Below are 21,787 nucleotides of genomic sequence, written 5' to 3'. Positions count from 1 at the left end.
CAAAATGTCCTTTTTCCTTATGACAGGAACCCTCAGGGTTTACTCTCTTAGGAACTTTCACATATACAATAGAGTAGTATTAACTATAGTCGCCATGCTGTACATTACATCCCCAGAACTTAACTTATTTTAAAACTAGAAAGTTTGTATGTTTCAACTCCCTTCACTCATTTCACCCACCCCTGACCCCTGCTTCTGGCAACCACTATTCTGTTCTCTGTATTAGTGAGCTTGGTTTTGTTTTGTTTTGTTTTGTTTTGTTTCTTAGATTCCACATACAAGTGAGATCATATGGTATTTATCTTCCTCTGACTTATTTGGAGTGACATTATTTTTAAAGGAAATAAAGTCTAAGGAGTTGCTTCAGTTCCTCAGGGAATATTTATACTTTCAGAGTAAAAATCATCTTTTTATCCACACTGGTGGAAAAGTAGATTTTTTTTTAAATGCACTTTTTATGGAAGTTAAAAGATGAAATAAGTATCAGCTGTTTTTTCTAATGGAATCTGGCATTCCTGATATGCTGCGGTCTAGTCACCACCTTCTAATGGAAACCATTTATTCATTTATTCATTCAACAAATATTAGTGCTGGGGAGTCAAGGTGTTCAAGACAGATGAAGTCCATATTCTCTCAGAATTTACATTGTATTAAGGAAATAGACATTAAGTTAATTAAAACACGCGTGTGCATGCACACAGGCACCTGTGGTATAGTGATGAGGGCTGTGAGCGACTTCTGAATACCTCTGAGGAGATGACATTTGCTTTGAGACTTGTCTGATGAAGAAGGGATCAGTTATACAAAGATAATGTGGGAAAAAACTTTCCATATAGAGAAGCCTGCACGTGCAAGTCCCAAGGCCAGGAGCAAGCTTGCCATGTTAGAGGTGCAGAAAATGACAGTCTGGACTGAGTGCAATGAGCAAAGGAGTGAAGTCACTGAGAGAGCCAGGTGCCAGATCACGCAAGGCCATGATAAGGAACTTTAATTATGTTCTCAGTCATGAGAAGCAGTTGGAAGGATTTGCGTAGGTTGGCTTTGTAATCTTTGTGTTTTAAATATTTTTAAAAGACTACTTTGGTTCCTGATGGAGAATGCATTGAAGAATTAAGAAAATGGAGGGGATGGTTGAAGATCAGTTAGGCCATTGTAATAAATCAGGCAGGTGATGTTAGTTTAGCCTACGATTGTAGGAGTAGAGATGGAGAGAAATGAATGGATTTGGAAATGATAGTGTAGAGTAGATTAGATATGAGGGCGAAAGGAAGTCTTGATGACTGAATAAATAAATGTCTTGTGATATATATTGAGGTTGTGAAGACTGAAGGAAGACTTTCTTGGGGCGAGGGTGATAGGAATTGGTTCTGTTTTAGTCATATGTAATTTGAGGTGTAGTGCCTTTTAGCTATGTGGAATGGCAGGCTAATTAAGTAAATTTAAATTGCTGTGAATTTCAAAAGGGAAAAATTCATTAATTAAAAACAACCTAGATTCTTTGTCCAGGAATTTGACAAAGTTTATCTATGCCTGTATATTTTTCCATTTTTCATTTTAAGTGTTAAGAAAGAGAGTCTAGTTGATAATCATGAATTATAACAAAAAAGATGTGGTCTGCAAATCTGGATATGGCTGTAAGAGGAGTAAAAGTTGCATTCTTCAAAGAATATGAAAAATTATACTTTGTGTTATAGTTATACAACTGTTAGTTGATCCTTTTTCTTCTAAAATAGCTATTTGCTAAATAAGATTAAACTTGTTTCTTAGAAATCTGTCTTTATATTAGATATTTACCCTTGTATGTTAGTTATTTGAGTAAGGAATTCAATTCTTTTAATATATAAATAAGTGATTTTTTTCCCCAAAATAAGATTACTTCAAATTAATTATTTTGATCCTTAGAAGGAACAGGAATGGCCCTATACCTTAGATTAGAAATTCTTAATCTGGGACCTACCAGTGAATTTTGGTTAGGGGGTGGGCCCATAAATTGTTACAGAGAAATTACTTGTATCAGTACTTTTTGGGGAGAAGGTCAATGGCTTTCATCAAGTATGACTCAAAAGAATTTAAGAACCATGGCCCCAGATAATAGTTACATGGAATAAATCCAAATCTTGTGAAGTGATAACAGTAAGGGAAGGAAAAGTGACTTGGGATACTAAGAATTTTTTTTTTTTTTTAATGACCTATGCAGTAATCCCTTTTTATGGTAGCTCTCATTTGTGAATTTTTAAAAAACAGTATTGTACTCCCTTCCACATGTTTTGGTTATACGATAAATTTAGATGAATTGAATTTTGGGAGAACAATTAATCTCTGAGTGCTGCCCAAGCATTTCTAGTTTTTTCTTTCTAAAAATTATCAACATAATTTAGTTTGTGCAGGCTGTATAATTACTGAGCTTTGTTAATAGATTAAAAGACTCTTACATGGTTTCTTGAAATGAGGTAAGAAACTTTTTTCTAAAAATAGTTTTCTTTACCTCTTAAGTACCCGACCTAGATGGTCTCCGAGAAAGAATTTTCCTTAGTTTTAATAATGAAATTCGATCTCATGCAAAAAGTTATCTTCCACCCTCCACCTTCCATTACGTTTATCTCACCAAAACCTTTGAAAATTTTCTTTTATTACTAGTTACATAGTCTGTAAATACTCCATGATTCTTGTTGTTATTGCTCTTGTTACTATCATTTACTATTTTGGCTGACACATGGAGTAATCAAATATAGACTTAATTCAGAGCCCGGGCTTTAGTGTCATTCTTTAAATTAATTGCTTGTTTATTTTACCAGCTGAATAAAAGAACTATACACAAGCAGTCAGAAGACTAGAGGAGTAGTAGTTGGAAGATTTCTTAAAGCTCCCTCCATCTTTTTATCTAGGCAATCCTTAGGTGTCACATGGCCCTCTAGTGGAAGGGATGCTCAGCTGGACCGAGGCAACAGCAGGATATTCTCTGGGAATTGTTACCCAAGGGATTGCTTTTATTCAGGTAATCTTTATAGTTTGGATTAATTAGCTGGTTCTTACAACTTAGGTGGTAGAAGTTTTGAATAGGTAGGGAGAGATTTTACAGTAAATACCCCTATTTGTGGAAGACTCACCTAGATTAACCCATTCCTTATTAAATACTGTTGACCTTTTATTAAAGGATTGGTTGGGCTTTTTGTTGTTATTGTTGTGTTATAGTTGTTGCTATTGGTGGTAGTGCCGTGCTTATTTTGTTGTTTGCTTTTTGTTTTTTAGTGTTTTTCTTTTAAATAAAGTGTACTTTATACTTGATAATAATCGTCCCTCGTAAGTAAGGCACTTCAAGGCTTATTTTTTTAATTCAGTTTTTCAAAATAAAATTTCAATATTTTCCTTTTTTATTAACTGATTTTGAATATTCATCCATACATTCTTAAAATTTTGGCACACAGAATTTTTCATTTTGCTTTTCTATTTAAAGAAGTAGATAAATAGTACAGAATATTAAATAAATAGAAATGTAGGTGTCTGACTAATGAGGAATAAGATTTTAAATTAATAATGGCAAAAAGAAGCGTGGATCTAGAATTGGGGGCACTTATGTTGTCTTTCTTTCTTTAAAACACTTTAGTTCTGTTCACTTATACTCTTTGGCATTCTTCTTGAGATTAAAGGGAGCTGTAGGTCCATAACTTGAGTTTCTCTATTTTTTGTTACTGTTCTCATTCTCTTTGGAAATTTCTGGATGGGTGAATGAATTTAAGAAGATCAGAATGCCAGTACAACAGTAGTAGAAATAGAAGCTGACTTTTCTTTTTCTTCCCTGTTGTCTTCAGACCTTTGTCATTACTGAAATTAAACTGAGAGGTTTCTGGCAATTTGATATCATAGTAGGATGTTTTGTAGTAATAAGTATTACTAATAAAACCCTTAAAGAATATGAAATACCTGATAAACTGAATGATAGCCTCTGATCCAGCAGGTGCTAAAATACCTACTTTTTGATTTACTTTAATATAAGTCAAAACGCAACCAGAAATAGAATCTATAGAATAAGATGAGTAAATACATTTACTGATTGTACCTTGAATGGGAAAGCATAATAATAATATGTAAAGATTTAGACTCTCTTAGTATCTGACTTTGCCCAGTGTCAAACAATGTTAATGAACTAATTGTTCAATTTATTTTTGTGGGAGTACTTTAAAAGTTAGTAACTAAAATATTTTACTTTTTCTTTTATTTTTAATGTGAATTTTTTCTGCTTATCAGGGCGAATCAGCACTTGATTTGGCAAAGCAGAGAAAAAACGTGTGGATGATCAACCATTTGCAAGAGGCGAGACAAGCAAAAGGATATGACAATCCATCCTTCCTTAGAAAGCTGAAAGCTGATAAGGTAAATTCATGATTGAAGATTTTCAGTATATAATCTTTTTAAGTAAAATTCATAGGCATACTTTCTTAGCTGAGCATTTTTAGCTTTTAGTTTTGCCATTGGCCAGTGTAATTTTTAAAATACTATATTGCCCAGGACAAAATGAAGTTGGAAGCAGAGTTTTTCAGGGCTCTGCCTACTAGGTAATTTGATAATTAGGAAGGATGGTTATGTGTGAAATTGTTTAAATCTCCATAAGCTAACATAAATTTAAGTTCATTGATTCAGCTGGCCTTTGTTATTAAGTAATAGATAATAAGCCCGTCTTGTTTAAGGGCATTTATTAATATGGTAATAAATTATGAAAAATTGTAGTCCTAATACATATCTTTTTAAACTGCTCGCAACTTTAATTGATTCAAGCTTCCCATTCTTTTGTGATATGTTGTAACTTTTTTTAGAGTGAGAGAAACTTACATTCTTCACTTCTCTATGGAAAGCCTGTTTTAGATCTTCTATATACCTTCAAGGTTAAACTGTATAATTGATGGTTCAATTGCCTAGTTATAATAATATCATTTCAAAACTAAGAATATTTCCCCCAAAGAAGGGTCTGTATTCCTTAAAAATTTCTTTCCTTTAAAAAGGAAAAATCATCTGGCAGTTTCTTTTATAATACTTAAATAATTGACAAGGTATTTGGCTAATTCGTCAATAATCACAAGTCGAATGGCATTAAGCCTTCAGTACCTTTTTATTCAGGCTGTTCTAGTGGTACTACTTTTTATTTAAAGTTAATGATGTATGTGTTAGCAGGACAAAATGACAAGATTTGGACAAAGGGAAACATGAGAAAATGTCTCATTTATAGTTCAGACTCCCTTAGTGCGTTGAAACCACTGGTCATTGCTTCGACATGAGAAGAGTTAGATTTATAGTGTATAAACTTGCCTTTTGAGGCGCCTGGGTGGCTCAGTCAGCTAAGCATCTGCCTTTGGCTCAGGTCATGATCCCAGGGTCCTGGGATCGAGCCCTGTGTTGAGCTCTCTGCTCAGCAGGGAGTCTGCTTCTTCCTCTTCCTCTCCACCCCCTCTTGTGCTCACTCGCTTTCTTTCTGTCAAATAAATAAAATCTTAAAAAAAAACTTGCCTGGGGTGCCTGGGTGGCTCAGTTGGTTAAGCAACTGCCTTCGGCTCAGGTCATGATCCTGGAGTCCCGGGATCGAGTCCCGCATCGGGCTCCCTGCTCGGCAGGGAGTCTGCTTCTCCCTCTGACCCTCCTCCCTCTCATGCTCTCTGTCTCTCATTCTCTCTGTCTCAAATAAATAAATAAAATCTTTAAAAAAAAAAAAAAAAAACTTGCCTGTTTTCAAACCCATAGTTGAGAATAATGAGCAGTTTTTGCACATTGTGTTAACTTTCATTTTACTATTAGATATAACATAGAAAATGGTTTATTTTTTTATTTTCATTAATTTTGCTCTGTCCTCTAGGATTTAAAGCAGTTTTTCTCAACACAGTGAACAAAGGCTGATGTCTCATAGTAACTAAGCTTATAACAAAAGTGTCTTGTATTACTTTGGAAAATCCCATAATATTTATACTTTCATTTTGTTTAGTGTAAATATTCTAAAGGATTTTTTTAAAAATACATTGTCACATAAAAATGACTTTATAAATTCTAGATGTTTAATAATATATAGTTACTTATTATAGCAATATGAACTATGTGTCACGTTTATGTGTTTGGATACAGTTTCTTTTATTTTTTATTTTTCATTTTTTAAAGATTTTATTTATTTGAGAGAGAGAGAATGAGAGACAGAGAGCACGAGAGGGAAGAGGGTCAGAGGGAGAAGCAGACCCCTTGCTGAGCAGAGAGCCCGATGCGGGACTCGATCCCGGGACTCCAGGATCATGACCTGAGCCGAAGGCAGTCGTTTAACCAACTGAGCCACCCAGGTGCCGTTGGACACAATTTCTTTTAATAAAGAGAGTTTCACGGGTGCCTGGGTGGTGCAGTCAGTTGAGCATCCAACTCTTGGTTTCAGATTGGGTTATGATCGCAGTCTGTGTGGGGCTCTGCACTCACTGTGGAGTCTGCTTGGGATTCTTTCTCCCTCTGCCCCTCCTACTCATTCTTTGTCTCTAAAGTAAAATAAATCTTTAAAAAATAATAAAAAAATAAAAGAGAACTTCATTAAAGAGTTTAGCACAATTTTATTAACGTGTATATTATTGTGATCAGTTCAGAAGTCGAGTATTCCTTTGTTTTTTGTTTTGGTGTTTTTTGCATTAGTATTTTTAAATATATTACATTTTTATTTATTTTTATTTTTTTTAATTTAATTTAATTTTATTATGTTATGTCAGTCACCATGTGGTACGTGCCCTCCTTGATGCCCATCACTGGGCTAACCCGTCCCCCCACCCCCCTCCCTCTAAAACCCTCAGTTTGTTTCTCAGAGTCCATAGTTTCTCATGGTTCATCTCCTCCTCCGATTCCCCCCCTTCATTTTTCCCTTCCTTCTCCTAATGTCCTCCATGCTATTCCTTATGTTCCACAAATAAGTGAAACCATATGATAATTGACTTTCTCTACTTGACTTATTTCACTTAGCATAAAATCCTCCAGTTCCATCCATGTTGATGCAAATGTTGGGTATTCATCCTTTCTGATGGCTAATACTCCATTGTATATATGGACCACATCTTCTTTATTCATTGATCTGTTGAAGGGCATCTCAGCTCTTTCTAGAGTTTGGCTATTGTGGACATTGCTGCTGTGAACATTGGGGTGCATGTGGCCCTTCTTTTCACTACATCTGTGTCTTTGGGGTAAATACCCAGTAGTGCAATTTCTGGGTATAGGGTAGCTCTATTTTTAATTTTTTGAGGAACCTCCACACTTTTCCAAAGTGGCTGTACCAACTCGCATTCCCACCAACAGTGTAAGAGGGTTCCCCTTTCTCCACAACCTCTCCAAAATTTGTTGTTTCTTGACTTGTCAATTTTTGCCATTCTAACTGGTGTAAGGTGGTATCTCAATGTGGTTTTGATTTGAATTTCCCTGATGGCTAATAATGATGAACGTTTTTTCATGTGTCTGTTAGCCATTTGTAGGTGTTCTTTTGAGAAGTTTCTGTTCATGTCTTCTGCCCATTTTTGGACTTGATTATTTGTTTTTTGGGTATTGAGTTTGAGAAGTTCTTTATAGATCTTGGAAATCAGTGCTTTGTCTGTAGTGTCATTTGCAAATATCTTCTCCCATTCTGTGGGTTGCCTCTTTGTTTTGTTGACTGTTTCCTTCGCTGTGCAGAAGCTTTTTATCTTGATGAAGTCCCAAAAGTTCATTTTTGCTTTTTTTTGCTTGCCTTTGGAGATGTATCTTCAAAGAAGTTGCCGTGCCTGATGTTGAAGAGGTTACTGCCTATGTTCTCCTCTAGGATTTTGATGGATTCCTGTCTCACATTGAGGTCTTTCATCCATTTTGAGTTTATCTTTGTGTGTGGTGTTAGAGAATGGTCGAGTTTCATTCTTCCGCACGTGGGGCTGTCCAATTTTCCCAGCACCGTTTATTCAAGAGACTGTCCTTTTTCCATTGCATATTTTTTCCTGCTTTGTCGAAGATTATTTGACCATAGAGTTGAGGGTCCATATCTGAGCTCTCTATTCTGTTCAGCTGGTCTATATGTCTGTTTTTGTGCCAGTACCATGCTGTCTTGGTGATCACTGCGTTGTAATATAGCTTGAAATCGGGCAGCGTGATGCTCCCAGCTTTGTTTTTCTTTTTCAACATTTCCTTGGCGATTTGGGGTCTTTTCTGATTCCATACAAATTTTAGGATTGTTTGTTCCAGCACTTTGAAAAATGTCATTGGAATTTTGATCGGGATGGCGTTGAAGGTATAGATTGCCCTGGGTAGCACAGACATTTTAACAATGTTTATTTTTCCGGTCCATGAGCATGGAATGTTTTTCCATCTTTTTGTGTCTTCTTCAATTTCTTTCATGGAGTGTTCTGCAGTTCCTAGAGTATAAATCCTTTACCTCTTTGGTTAGGTTTATTCTGAGGTATCTTATGGTTTATGGTGCTATTGTAAATGGAATCATTTCTCTAATTTCTCTTTCTACAGTTATTGTTAATCTATAAGAAAGCAGCTGATTTCTGTGCATTGATTTTGTATCCTGCCACATAACTGAATTGCTCTATGAGTTCTGGTAATTTGGGGGTGGAGTCTTTTGGATTTTCTACATAAAGTATCATGTCGTCTGCGAAGAGAGAGAGTTAGACTTCTTCTTTGCCAATTTGAATGCCTTTTATTTCTTTTTGTTGTCTGATTGCTGTTGCTAGGACTTCCAGTACTATGTTGAACAATAGTGACGAGAGTGGGCATCCTTGATGTATTCCTGATCTTAAGGGAAAGGCTCTCATCTTTTCCCCATTGAGGATGATATTCGCTTGGGTTTTTCATAGATGGATTTTATGAACTTGAGGAATGTTCCCTCTATCCCTATACTCTGAAGAATTTTAATCAGGAAAGGATGCTGTATTTTGTCAAATGCTTTTTCTGCATCAATTGAGAGGACCATATGGTTCTTCTCTCTCCTCTTATTAATGTGTTCTATCACATTGATTTGCGAATGTTGAACCACCCTTGCATCCCGGGGATAAATCCCACTTGGTCGTGGTGGATTATCTTTTTTAATGTATTGTTGGATCCTATTAGCTAGGATTTTGTTGAGAATTTTGGAATCCATATTCATCAGGGATATCAGTCTGAAATTCTTCTTTTTGATGGGGTCGTTGCCTGGTTTGGGGATTAAGGTAATGCTGGCCTCATAGAATGAGTCTGGAAGCTTTCCTTCTGTTTCTATTTTTTTGAAACAGCTTCAGGAGAATAGGTATTATTTCTTTCTTGAATGTTTAGTAGAATTCCCCAGGGAATCCATCAGGGCCTGGACTCTTGTTTTTTGGGAGATTTTTGATCACTGCTTCAATCTCGTTACTGGTTATTGGCCTATTCAGGTTGTCAATTTCTTCCTGTTTCAGGCATCCATTTCTTCCAGCTTACTTAATATTGGCAATATAGTTGTTGGTAATAATTTCTAATAATTGTTTCTATTTCCTTGGTGTTAGTCGTGATCACTCCCCTTTCACTCATAATTTTATTAATTTGGGTCCTTTCTCTTTTCTTTTGGATAAGTCTGGCCAGTGTTTTATTGATCTTATTTATTCTTTCAAAGAACCAGCTTCTAGTTTCATTGATCTGATCTGTGTTTCTGGTTTCTAATTCATTGATCTCTGCTCTAATCTTAATTATTTCTCTTCTAATGTGTTGCTTAGGCATCATTTGTTGCTTTTTCTCTAGTTCTTTAAAGTATAAAGTTAGTTGGTGAATTCAGGATTTTTCTGTTTTTTTGAGTGAGGCTTGGATGGCTATGTATTTCCCCTTTAGGACCGCCTTTGCAGTATCCCATAGGTTTTAGACCGATGTGTTTTCGTTCTCATTGGTTTCCATGAATTGTTTAAGTTCTTCTTTGATGTCCTGGTTGACCCAAACATTCTTGAGCAGAGTGGTCTTTAGCTTCCAAGTGTTTGAATTTCTTCCAAATTTTTTCTTGTGATTGAGTTCCAGTTTCAAAGCATTATGGTTTGAGAATATGCAGGGAATAATCTCAGTCATTTGGTATCGGTTGAGACCTGATTTGTGACTCAGTATGTGGTCTATTCTGGAGAAAGTTCCATGTGCACTCAAGAAGAATTAGTATTCTGTTGTTTTAGGTTGGAGTGTTCTGTATATATTTATGAGGTCCACCTGGTCCAGTGTGTCATTCAAAGCTCTTGTTTTTTTGTTGATTTTCTGCTTAGATGATCTGTTTGTTGTTGAGAGTGGAGTATTGAGGTCTCCTACAATTAACGTATTATTATCAATATAACTCTTTATTTTGGTTAACAGTTGGCTTATGTAGATGGCTGCTCCCATGTCGGGGGCCTAGATATTTACAATTGTTAGATCTTCTTGTTGGATACTCTTTAAAAATGATACAGTGTCTGGGGCACCTAGGTGGCTCAGTCGTTAAGTGTCTGCCTTTGGCTCAGGTCATGATCTCAGGGTCCTGGGATCAAGTGCCGCATCCGGCTTCCTGCTCGGCGGGAGGCCTGCTTCTCCCTCTCCCACTCCCCCTGCTTGTGTTCCTGCTCTTGCTCTCTCTGTCAAATAAATAAAATCTTTTTTTTTTTTAAAGAATGATATACTGTCCTTCTGTGTCTCTAACTACAGTCTTTAGCTTAAAATCTAATTTGTCTGATACAAGAATTGCTACCCCAGCTTTCTTTTGAGGTTCATTGGCAAGGAAGGTGGATCTCCATCCCTTCACTTTCAGTCTGGGTGTATCTTTAGGTTCAAAATGAATCTCTTGTAGACAGCATATGGATGGTTCCTATCTTTTTATCCAGTCTGCAACCCTTTGCCGTTTTACGGTAGCATTTAGGCCGTTCACATTGAGAGTGATTATTGAAAGATACGAATTTATTGTCATCATGCTGCCTGTGAAGTCCTTGTTTCTATACATTGTCTCTAAATTTCTGTTCTGTATCACTCCTGGGGTCTTTCTCCTTATATAGAACCCCTCTTAACATTTCTTGCAGGGTTGGCTTAGTGGTCACATATTCTTTCAGTTTCTGCTGGTCTTGGAAGCTCTGCATCTCTCCATCCATTCTAAATGACAGCCTTGCCAGATAAAGTATCCTTGGCTGCATGTTCTTCTCATTTAATACCCTGAATATGTCTTGCCAGCCCTTTTGGCTTGCCAAGTCTCTGTGGATAGGTGTGACGTTATTCTGATGATCCTCCCTCTGTACGTAAGGAATCTCTTCCCCCTGACTGCCCTTAAGGTAGTTTCCTTGGTTCTAAGATTTGCGAGTTTTACTATTACATGCTGGGGCGTTGGCCTGTTTTCCTTGATCTTGGGCGGTGTCCTCTCTGCCTCTAGGACACAAATGTCTGTTTCATTCCCCAGATTAGGGAAGTTCTCAGCTACGATTTGCTCAAATATATCTTCTAGTCCTCTCTCTCTCTCTCCACCCGCTCAGGGATCCCAATAATTCTGACATTGGAACGTTTCATAGTGTCACTTATTTCTCTGATTCTGTTTTCATGGATTTTGAGTTGTTTCTCCCTGGCCTCCTCTTTTTCCTTCTTTTCTATCAATTGGTCTTCTAGATCATTAATTCATTCTGCCTCGCTTACCCTAGCTGTTAAGAGTATCTAGATTGGATTGGATCTCATTGATAGCATTTTTAAGTTCTGCCAGTTCAGCTTTCATTTCTGCCCTTAAGAGACTATGTTGCCATTAATCGATTTCTCCATTTTAGCTATTGTCTTCATAACTGCTACCCTGAAGTCCATTTCCGACATCTTGGTTATATCTGTATCCATTTTTAAATTTGTGGCAGAAGTCACAAGTCTCTGAGTCTTTCCTGTTTTGGGGGTTCCTCCTCCTAGTCATTCTGTTAAGGGGTGGTTGATGGAATGTACAGAATCCAAATTATTGACCACAACCCAAGCAAAATGCACCTGTTTTCTAGGGACCTTAGGGTTGCTGGCCTCTTGTTCTCCCAGCCTGTTTTCGGAGGGGGAGGGGGCTTGCCATGCTGTTACTCAGGCAACCCTGTTTGGCTAGAGTTGCCCTGCCCCCTGTGGGGGGATGGGCTCAGTGAAAAACGGTTTTGGGGGGCTTTTGTTCTCTGGAGGCTTTCCCTGGCGGCTTTCCGAAGTGTCTCTTCCGAGAGTCAGAGCAGAAGAGATCTTTTCCAACCCTCTGCCTCAGAGCAGAGAGATCGCAGTCTGTTCTTCAGTGAGCTCTCCAGGCCACACTATCTCAGTTTCTGTCTGTGCTGCTATAAACTGCAGCGTCCTGGGTTGTGCGCCCCTCAGCAGGGCTCCCAGTCCTCGCCTCCGGTTCAGGGCTTGGGGGGGAACGTCTCTGCTCTTTGTGTTTCTAAAACCACCAGCCACCCCCAGTTTACGTGCGTGGCCCCGCTGCTCCAGGTTTCAGTCCCGGGGACTGCCCTTTTAAAGTCCTTTCCCTGCCACTACTGGTCTGCGAATCTGTGCCCCGTCCCCAGTGCAGGAGGCTGTTGCTCACCAGCAGTGCTGGATCCCCATGGCTCCCTCCCCCTTTCGTTTATCATCCAATATCTGCCTGGGGAATCACAGCTCCCCTCTTCATACCTTGAAACCAACTGCCTGCGATACTCTGTAGAGATCCAGAGATATCTTCTTATATCTCAGGCTGATTTCGTGGGTGTTCAGAGTGGTCTGGTAGATATCCAGCTCATTTCAGGGGACCGGTTGGAATAGGGTCCCCTACTCCTCCTCCATCTTTTCTCTATATTACATTTTTAAAAAGGATTACTAAATAAAAATATACAATGGTTGGGTGCTTTTTGAAATTAAGTATTTGTAATTATATAGGCTATTCTCTTTTCATCTCATTTGAAATATTTAAATCATAAACATGACTTAATTTGCTAATCTGTAAAGTATGTTCTGTATTTAAAACTAAACAAGAAATAGTCACCTAGGATTCAGTAGTATTTTACTAAAAATAAGTCATCCCAATGGGGGAAAAATATTTTTGGACAGTGCTAGTAGGTAGATGTGGAGGGAATCTTAATTTTAGAAAACTATTTTTAAAGTGCTTGGATTTTTAAGGTTAGAAGATTTTAGACATGGGGGAGGAGCAGAAGGTGAGAGAGAGTGCCTCCTAAATAAATGCTTAATAATAAGTTAGAAGGAAATCTTTAAATTGTATTTTTCAACACTTAAAAACCCACAATCCCTTTTGTTAACTGGAATCTCACATATTGTCTTCTTTAATATTGTTTATTGATCATGTGAAAATAAACCTGGAAAGGTGGAGTAGCTGTACTTTTCCTATTCGTCCACACTAAGCACAACTGAAAAACTTGGACATTATGTACAAAACAAATGTAGGAAAATTCTGGGAGATGGAAAGAAGAAGGCAGAGTGGCTAGGTAGCTCAGGACCTGAAAAATATATTCCCTTTTTTGCCTCATACATCCCAAAAACAGAGCTGACAAAGCGAACAACCTAGAATCACAAATGGATATAGACAAAAAGGGCTCCAACAAAATCCTGCTCTCTGGTCAAAGAACCACAAAAGAGACAGCTTAGCAAGATAGAGGCTTTTAGAAGATAACTTTCTACCACAGCCAAATATTGCAGAAAAAGCTGTGGCCCCACCTTGAATCACACCAGCAAAGGCCTAGACTTCCACCCTTATCAGGCTGTAATGAGGTGCCCCAACTTCTTTCCTGGGGTGATGTCAGAGAAGTTAAATAGGGATTTGGGACTTTTATCCCCACTGGCTATTAGTGAGGTTCCATCCCCTGCTCTATGAGGGAAGACCACATAGGACACAATAATGAGGCACTCCTAACCTTCCCAGCCATGGAGGTATCAGTAGAGGTATAATGGGGAGCTGGAAGTTCCACCTTTGCCCAACAGTAATGAGGAGTCCCCTCCTCAGGTGTCATTAAAGTCCAAGTTGAGATCTGAACTTCCACCCCACCTGGCAGTAATGAGTAGGTGCTTTCACTCCCCTCATTCTGCCAAGCTACAGCAGAGGAATCCATCTAAAAGAAAAGGTTTGAATAAGATCCAGTGTTTCATTATACCCCAAATGTCCAGTTTTCAGATGAAAATCTCTCATCATACCAGGGACCAAGACAATGTGAAACTGATGAAATGAGAATCAAATAGACGCCAACAAAATGATGACAGAAATATTAGAATTATCTGACAAAAGATTTTAAAGTGGCCACTATGAAAAGGCTTCAATGAGTAATTATGAACATCCTTGAAAGAAATGAAAACTAGTCTCAGCAGTGAAGTAGAAATACAGAAATAGAATATACAGAAGAACCAAATGGGAATTTTAAAACTGAAAATTAGAATAAAATTTACAAAACTCAGTGAATGGGCTCAACAGCAGATTAGAGGGGACAGAGGAAAGAATCAGTCACCCTGAAGCTAGAACAATAAAAATTAGACATTCTGAACAACAAAAGGAAATAAATTGGAAAAAAAAAAATGAACGAGCCTAAGGGTTATAACAGAGTATCTAACGTTGATATGATTAGTGTTCCAGAAAAAGAGGAGAGGGAGGGTGGAGCTAAAAAAGTACCCAAAAGATACAGTGGCCCATGAAATCCCCAAATTTGACAAAAGACCAACCTCCAGATTAAGAAGTGGAACATACCCTAAACAGAATAAACTCAAAGAAATTCTGCCTGAACACAGAGTCAAACCTGTGGAAACCAAAAAACAATAAAATTCTTGAAATCCCCTTACCAGTGGGAGTGAAGCAGTCCAAATGACAGTGAATTTCTCATCAGAAACCAGAGAAGCCAGAAGAAACTGGCACATTTTCCAAGTGCTGAATGGAAAGAACTGTCAACCCAGAATCCAGTATCCAGTAAAAATATCTTTCAAGAATGAAGGAGAAATCAATACATTCTCAGATAAAGGAAAATTAAGAGAATTTGTTGCCAGCAGACCTACCCTAGAAGAATGTCTAAGAGATGTTCGCTAAACACAAAGAAAATGATAAAAGGAAAAATCTTGGAACATCAGATCATAGTAAACAAATTTCTGAGTAAATGCAGTAGACTTCTCATCTTATGCCTTCCAAATTATGCTTGGTAGTTGGAGCAAAAATTATAATATTGTTTGGTGTGTCTCTAAATGTAGGTATATATGTGAGGCAATTTATAATATAAACGGGAGGGTAGAGGGACATAAAGGCAGGTAAGGTTTCTACACTTCATTTGAACTGGTAAAATGACACCAGTGTGATAAGTTATGTTTGTATAATATTTAGAGTAACCACTAAAAAAGCTCTACAGAGGTATAAACTGGAAAACACTATAGATAAAATAGAATTCTAAAAAGCTTTCCAGTTACCCACAAGAAGGCAGGAAAAAGAAAGCAGAGAAACTAAAGCATAAGAAGAAAACAAAAAATAAAATTATAGACCTAACATGTCAATAATCACATTAAATTAAAATACTCTAATTTACCAAGAAAAAGACCGTTATCGGCTCTGTGTATTATAAAGCATGATGCAACTATATACTGTCTATAAGAAACTCACTTCATGTGTAAGAATATTGGCAAATTGCTTATATAGGTAAGTAATAGATTGGAAACAGTATGTGTTAGTTACCCTGATACCAAAACCACACAAAGACAGTACAAAACAAAGGACTATAAACAAATATCCCTCATGAATATACAGTTGACCCTTGAAGACACAGGTTTGTATTTGGTAAATACAGTATTGAAATGTATTTTCTCTTCCTTATGATTTTCTTAATAACATTTCCTTTTCTCTAGTTTTACTATAAGACTACAGTATATAATACATATAACATACAAAATATGTTCAGTCAACTGTTTGTGTTATTGCCAAGGCTTCCAGTCAAAATAGTAGGCTATTAGTAGTTAAATTTTGGGGGAGTCAAGTTATATGCAGGTTTTTGATTGCAAGGGGTTGGCACCCCTAACCCCTGTTATTCAAGGGTCAACTGTACACTTAAAAATTTTTAACAGGGGCGCCTGGGTGGCTCAGTTGGTTAAGCTTCTGCCTTCGGCTCAGGTCATGATCCCAGGGTCCTGGGATCGAGTCCCGCATCGGGCTCCCGGCTCAGCAGGAAGCCTGCTTCTCCCTCTCCTACTCCCCCTGCTTGTGTTCCTGCTCTCACTGTCTCTGTCTCTGTCAAATAAATAAATAAAATCTTTAAAAAAAAAAAAAATTTTTTAACAAAATATTAACAAATAGAAATCATCATTACATAAAAGGAATTGTGCACTATGACCAAATTGGGCTTATTACAAGAATGCAAGGCTCATTTAAATATTCAAAATTATTTAGTGTAATCTACCATATTAACAAAGAAGAAAAATCTCATGATTATATCCATATAGAAGAAAGCATTTGATAAAGATCAATATCCATTTATGGTAAAACTCTCAGAAAAATAGGAATAGAGGAGAATTTCCTGAACTTTATAAAGAGCATTTCTAAAACCTTCAACTAACATCATATTTTATGGTGAAAGACTGAGTGATTTCCCTCTAAGGTCAAGAACAAGGTTGGGCCGCCTAGGTGGCTCAGTTGTTAAGTGTCTGCCTTTGTCTCGGGTCATGATCCCGGGGTCCTGGGATTGAGCCCCACATCAAGCTCCCTGCTTGGCGGAAAGGCTGCTTCTCCCTCTCTCTCACTTGTGTTCCCTCTCTCACTGTGTGTCTCTCTCTCAAATAAATACATAAAATCTTAAAAAAAAAAAAAAAAAAGAAGGCAAGGATATCCCTTTTACTGTTCTATTCAACTTAGTGCTGCAAGTCCCGACCACTCAGAGACTCTAAATGCTGGAAGTTCTAGCTAGTGAAATAAAGCAAGAAAAGGAAGTTAAAAGGCATATAGTTCAGAAAGGAAAAAATAATAAAATTGTCCCTATTTGTGGTTGACATGATAGTCTGTATCCCAAGGGATCTACAAAATAAACTCCTAGAACTAATAAATGAGTTTAACAAGTCACAGGATATTTTATTTTATTTCTATATACTTGTAATAAACATGTGGACACCAAAATTACTACAATATTACTTACAGTTGCTCAAAAAAAATCAGAATACTTAGGTGTGAATCTAGCCAGACATGTAAAGTTACTTGTATACTGAAAATTTTTAAAATGTCAATGAAAGAAATCAAAGATGATCTACATAAATGGAGAGACATGCTGTGTTCATGAAATGGAAGACTCAACATAGTGTCGAAATTGTTATACAAATTTAATGCAATTAAATAAAAATTCTGGTAAGATTTGTTTGTATAGCCAAGATCATTCTAAAATTTATATGGAAAGGCAATAGATCAAGAATAGCTAAAACAATTTTGAAAAAAAAAATCATCCTGTGCAATTTTAAGATCTTCCATGTAGCTACAGTAGTCAAGAATGTGTGGTATTGGAGGAACAAATTCCTAGATCACTGGAACAAAATACAGAACCCAGCAATAGAACCACAGAGATATATGCCTCCTGACTTACAGAAGTGCAAATATAATTCAGTGGAAGAGAAACAGCCTTTTCAACAAATGATGTTGGAACATTTGGACCTGCATAAGCAAAAAAATAATAAATAAACCTCTACTCAAACCTCACACTGTATAAAAAAGTTAACTCAAAATGATTCACAGACTTAAATGTAAAACTATAAAACTTTTAGGAAAAAACAAATCATCAGAATCTAGGGCTATACGAAGAAACTTGACATGAAATGTATGATCCAGGAAGGTAAAAACTAATCAGTTAGACTTCATCAAAATGAAAAACTTTTGTCCAATGAGAGGCTCTGTTAATTAGGATGAAAAGACAAACTGCAGACTGGGAGAAAATATTTGCTAGCCGTATATCCCAATAAAGGACTAGTTTCCAGAATGTATGAAGAATTTTTCACAACTAACAGTGAAAAAGTCAAACAACCCAGTTAGAAAAATGGGTTAAAGATGGGATATTTCACCAAAAAGTTATAAAAATGGCAGATAAGCACATGAAAAACTGTTCAACATCATTAGTCATTAGGGAAATGCAAATTACTATAAAATTCTTTCAAACTTACTATATATTTGAAAATTTCCATAATGAAATTCAAGAAAAAATAGATTTTTCATATCTACAAAAGCAGCACATCACCATTACATCTCTCTTTTTTTTAAACATCTTTATGGTATCATAAATACCATATGTTAAATAATATTTTGAAAAAAAAAAAAAACAAACCACTCCAGAAGCCCACACATAGGTATTTATCCAAGTGAAATGAACTAGGTTCACACAAAAACCTGTATGCAGATGTTTATAATGGCTTTATTCACAGTCTTCAAATTTGGAAACAACCCTAATCCTTTAGCTGGAGATGAGTAAATAAACTGTGATACATCCTATAATAGAATACTAGTTAGCATTAAAAAGGAACAAACTGCTGATACACACAACAGCATGAGTGAATGTCAAATGCCTTGTCTGAGTGAAAGAAGCCAGACTTAAAAGACTGCATCAGTATGATTCCATTTATAAGACATTCCTGCAAAGCAAAAAATACAGGGGTAGAGATTAGTGTTTGTTAGGGGCTGGGACTGGGAGCACAGGATATTTCAGGGCTTGATAGAACTGTTCTGTGTCTTGATTTTCGTGCTGACAAAACAGTGTATGTTAATAAAAAATCAGAGAACTCTGCCCAAAAGAGGGTGAATTTTACTATATGTAAATTGTATTTTTATTTTTAATAATGAAAAAATGTGGCTGTTGCTGAGGGAGAACAAGCATCTTAACTAAAAACAAGGCAAATTACAGATAATTTTAGAAAATACTTTTCCAATGACCTATCTGCCTTACACTTTGTCCTCCCAGTTATAAATCTTTTCTAATGTCTTGATACAAAATTCATGCATACTTGAGATGAAAAAAACAGATCAGCAGGGTTAGTTTACTACAGCATAAAATTAAACTCTGAAGTTATGTTTAATTATTTTTCAAGTTAAAATTAGGCAGCATTCAGAAAATGAATTACAGTGGTTAAGTTGGGGAAGACATGGCCATTTATATGAAAAAGTATTTCGCTGAAAGCCAGCAGTATAAAAGGGGCGCTAAAAAAATGTAGTATCTTAGCCTTCAGAAAGGTAAATAGGGAGAAAAGTAATGTTTAATCTCTGAGCTTTGTTAGATCACAGCTGGAAGATCTTACATTGTTGTTACTTAAGGTACCTCCAGAGATTTGATAGCTGCCTGTCAGTTTGTGAGGGGCTGCTATGTGGAGGAGGCAGTAGACTTTACTTTGTGTTGTTCTGAAGATACAACTGTGATAGATGGTATAAGGAAGTAGATATAGATAGGTTTTCTAACAACCTACAAAGTACAGACTTTGTAACAACTAGATCAGTACAACAATGAAATGGAACTACCTCCAGAGTATTAAGCACTGTGCTTTGATATGTGTTTAGAGGCACATAATCTTCATTCTTTGGACTCTGGGACCCTGTAGATTGTTTGATTTTTATTTTCTATCTCATTTTAAGATTTTAGTTTACTGTTTATATGTATCATTCAAAATGTTTTCTTCAGGCTAAGCATCCTCAGGTTTCTTTATCTGATGTAGCTCTTAGAACTTCAGGTCGTTCTGGTTCTTATCTCTCTAGTTATCAATGGCCCTGTTAGAGGGGTAGTATCATCATGAACTATTTTCTAGTTTATCCATGCGTTGGCAGGTGGTACTGCTGTCTTCTATATCTGAATATCTAGATCCACTCCTATAACTTAGATTCTCATTTTCCATAATTTTACTGAAGTACTTTTAAATTGTCTTTTTAATGCCTGTCTGTAGAAGACTGAGACTAGCACCTTGAATAGTACCTGTGCATAGTAGGCGTATTTGAATGAATGAATTTCACTCTCTGTTGCACGTTTTCACAAAGATAACAATGGTTCATATTCAGATTACTTGAAACACGCAAACTTTCTAACTAATTTTTTTTTTTTGGTACAGGAATTTCGGCAGAAAGTAATGCTAGGAACTCCATTCCTAGTTATTTGGCTCGTTGGGTTTATAGCAGACCTAAATATTGATTCTTGGCTCATTAAAGGGCTAATGTATGGTGGCGTTTGGGCTACAGTACAATTTCTTTCAAAGTAAGTATGTTGTTTTTAACCATATTTTTAACTGCAGGAAAGGATATAATTTGGACCCTGCTATGTAAAATTAATGTTTTGTATGTTTAGAACACTGCCTTTAGGTAATATGTTTCATTTTAATTTAATGTTAAAGAATTTTGGTAGACTTATATCTGAAATCTTTTAAGTTTTTTAATGTTGAAATTCTTTTTTTTCTTTTTTCTTTTTTTATTTAAATTCAATTAGCCAACATATAGTACATCATTAGTTTCAGATGTAGAGTTCAGTAATACATCAGTTGCATATAACACCCAGTGCTCATCACATCACGTGCCCTCCTTAATGCCCGTCACCCAGTTACCCCATCGCCCCCCACCTCCCCTCCAGCAACCCCAAGTCAATCAGAGAAAGACAATTATCATATGGTTTCACTCATATGTGGAATATAAGAAACAGCACAGAGGATCATAGGGGAAGGGAGGGAAAACTGAATAGGAAGAAATCAGAGAGGGAGACAAACCATGAGAGACCCATAACTGTAGGAAACAAACTGAAATGTTGAAATTCCCCAGGTACTTTCATTGACCAAAGTCTAACATATAATTTTTAAGGCTAAAGTACAATTTTAAAGATTTTTTTTTTAAATTTATTTATTAGAGAGAGAATGAGAGAGAGAGAGCACATGAGAGGGGGGAGGGTCAGAGGGAGAAGCAGACCCCCTGCTGAGCAAGGAGCCCGACATGGGACTCGATCCCGGGACTCCAGGATCATGACCCGAGCCGAAGGCAGTCGCTTAACCAACTGAGCCACCCAGGCGCCCCTAAAATACAATTTTAAAACATTTCAGGAGAAGTAGACTTGAGTTCATTCAACTCTAACTGCAGTATACATATTGTGTATTTCTAGGTGATTATAATGGTTGAGCTTACCTTTCCATAGGAATTATATTTTCTTTGGTCATAAACAATATGCAAGAAAGAGGTTTGATTTTAGTACTAAGGTAGAGAGAGTCTGAACATGCGCAGTAAGGCTCAGCCTTTGTATTTTCTCCTCCCTCATTTTTCTTTAAAACATTGTGATCTTTCCCTTTCTTCCTATCCTTAGATCTCATTCCTTTAAGTTGCTCATTCAGCAAACCTAAGCAGTAGTCTATGATCTAGAATTTTCCACGTAATCTCCATTTCTTTAGTACTTTGTTTTCACGTGAATTTCAAAAAAAAAAAAAAGGAGTTGTGAAAATAATTCACAGAGATGAGGATGACTGGTAATACACTAATGTGTTAACTGTCAGGAAGAGGCTTAATTCTAGGTAATGAATCTCATTGTAGTGTTTCTAGGAGCTCCAAGGGATCCCGTAAATAGGAAGACTTCCTACTTAGCCTACATGGATAGTTGATCCTGCTTATGTTTAATAAAATTCATTAATACATATTTTTCCCCCAGTGCTAAATTCTGTACATCATGACCTTCAGTTCCATTACATTGGCCAGTTCATTCTATTTGAAAAGCTGTACTAAAAGCTTAACAAGAGTGTGTAGGTAAGGAGAAATAGTGAAACATAAAAACTTGAGGATTGCTTTGTACTTGTTTGTCAAAATTATGTGTCTTTGGTGAATAATATGCTGAGTGATAGAGTTACTAAATATACTAAAGTGATTTATTGATTTAAGAGAATAGGA

The 21,787-nt window shown here is 36.6% G+C and overlaps 1 protein-coding gene across 2 annotated transcripts in view; it reads left to right on the top strand.

Annotated features, from left to right (window-relative positions):
- Nucleotides 1–21,787, top strand: part of ZDHHC17 (zinc finger DHHC-type palmitoyltransferase 17) — a 93,435-nt gene that overhangs the window by 50,253 nt on the left and 21,395 nt on the right. For both annotated transcript variants that reach the window (XM_035002090.1, XM_035002089.1), the window contains exons 8-9: nt 4,246–4,371; nt 19,984–20,126. In XM_035002090.1, coding sequence (XP_034857981.1) covers nt 4,246–4,371; nt 19,984–20,126 — 269 coding nt within the window. The remainder of the gene's footprint in view (nt 1–4,245; nt 4,372–19,983; nt 20,127–21,787) is intronic.

The sequence above is a fragment of the Mirounga leonina genome, unplaced genomic scaffold, assembly GCF_011800145.1.
Source record: "Mirounga leonina isolate KUSES-001 unplaced genomic scaffold, KU_Mleo_1.0 Mir_126, whole genome shotgun sequence".
Taxonomy (NCBI): Eukaryota; Metazoa; Chordata; class Mammalia; order Carnivora; family Phocidae; genus Mirounga; species Mirounga leonina.
The sequence above is the reverse complement of the archived record's forward strand: the minus strand, read 5'-3'. Positions and strand labels throughout refer to the sequence as shown.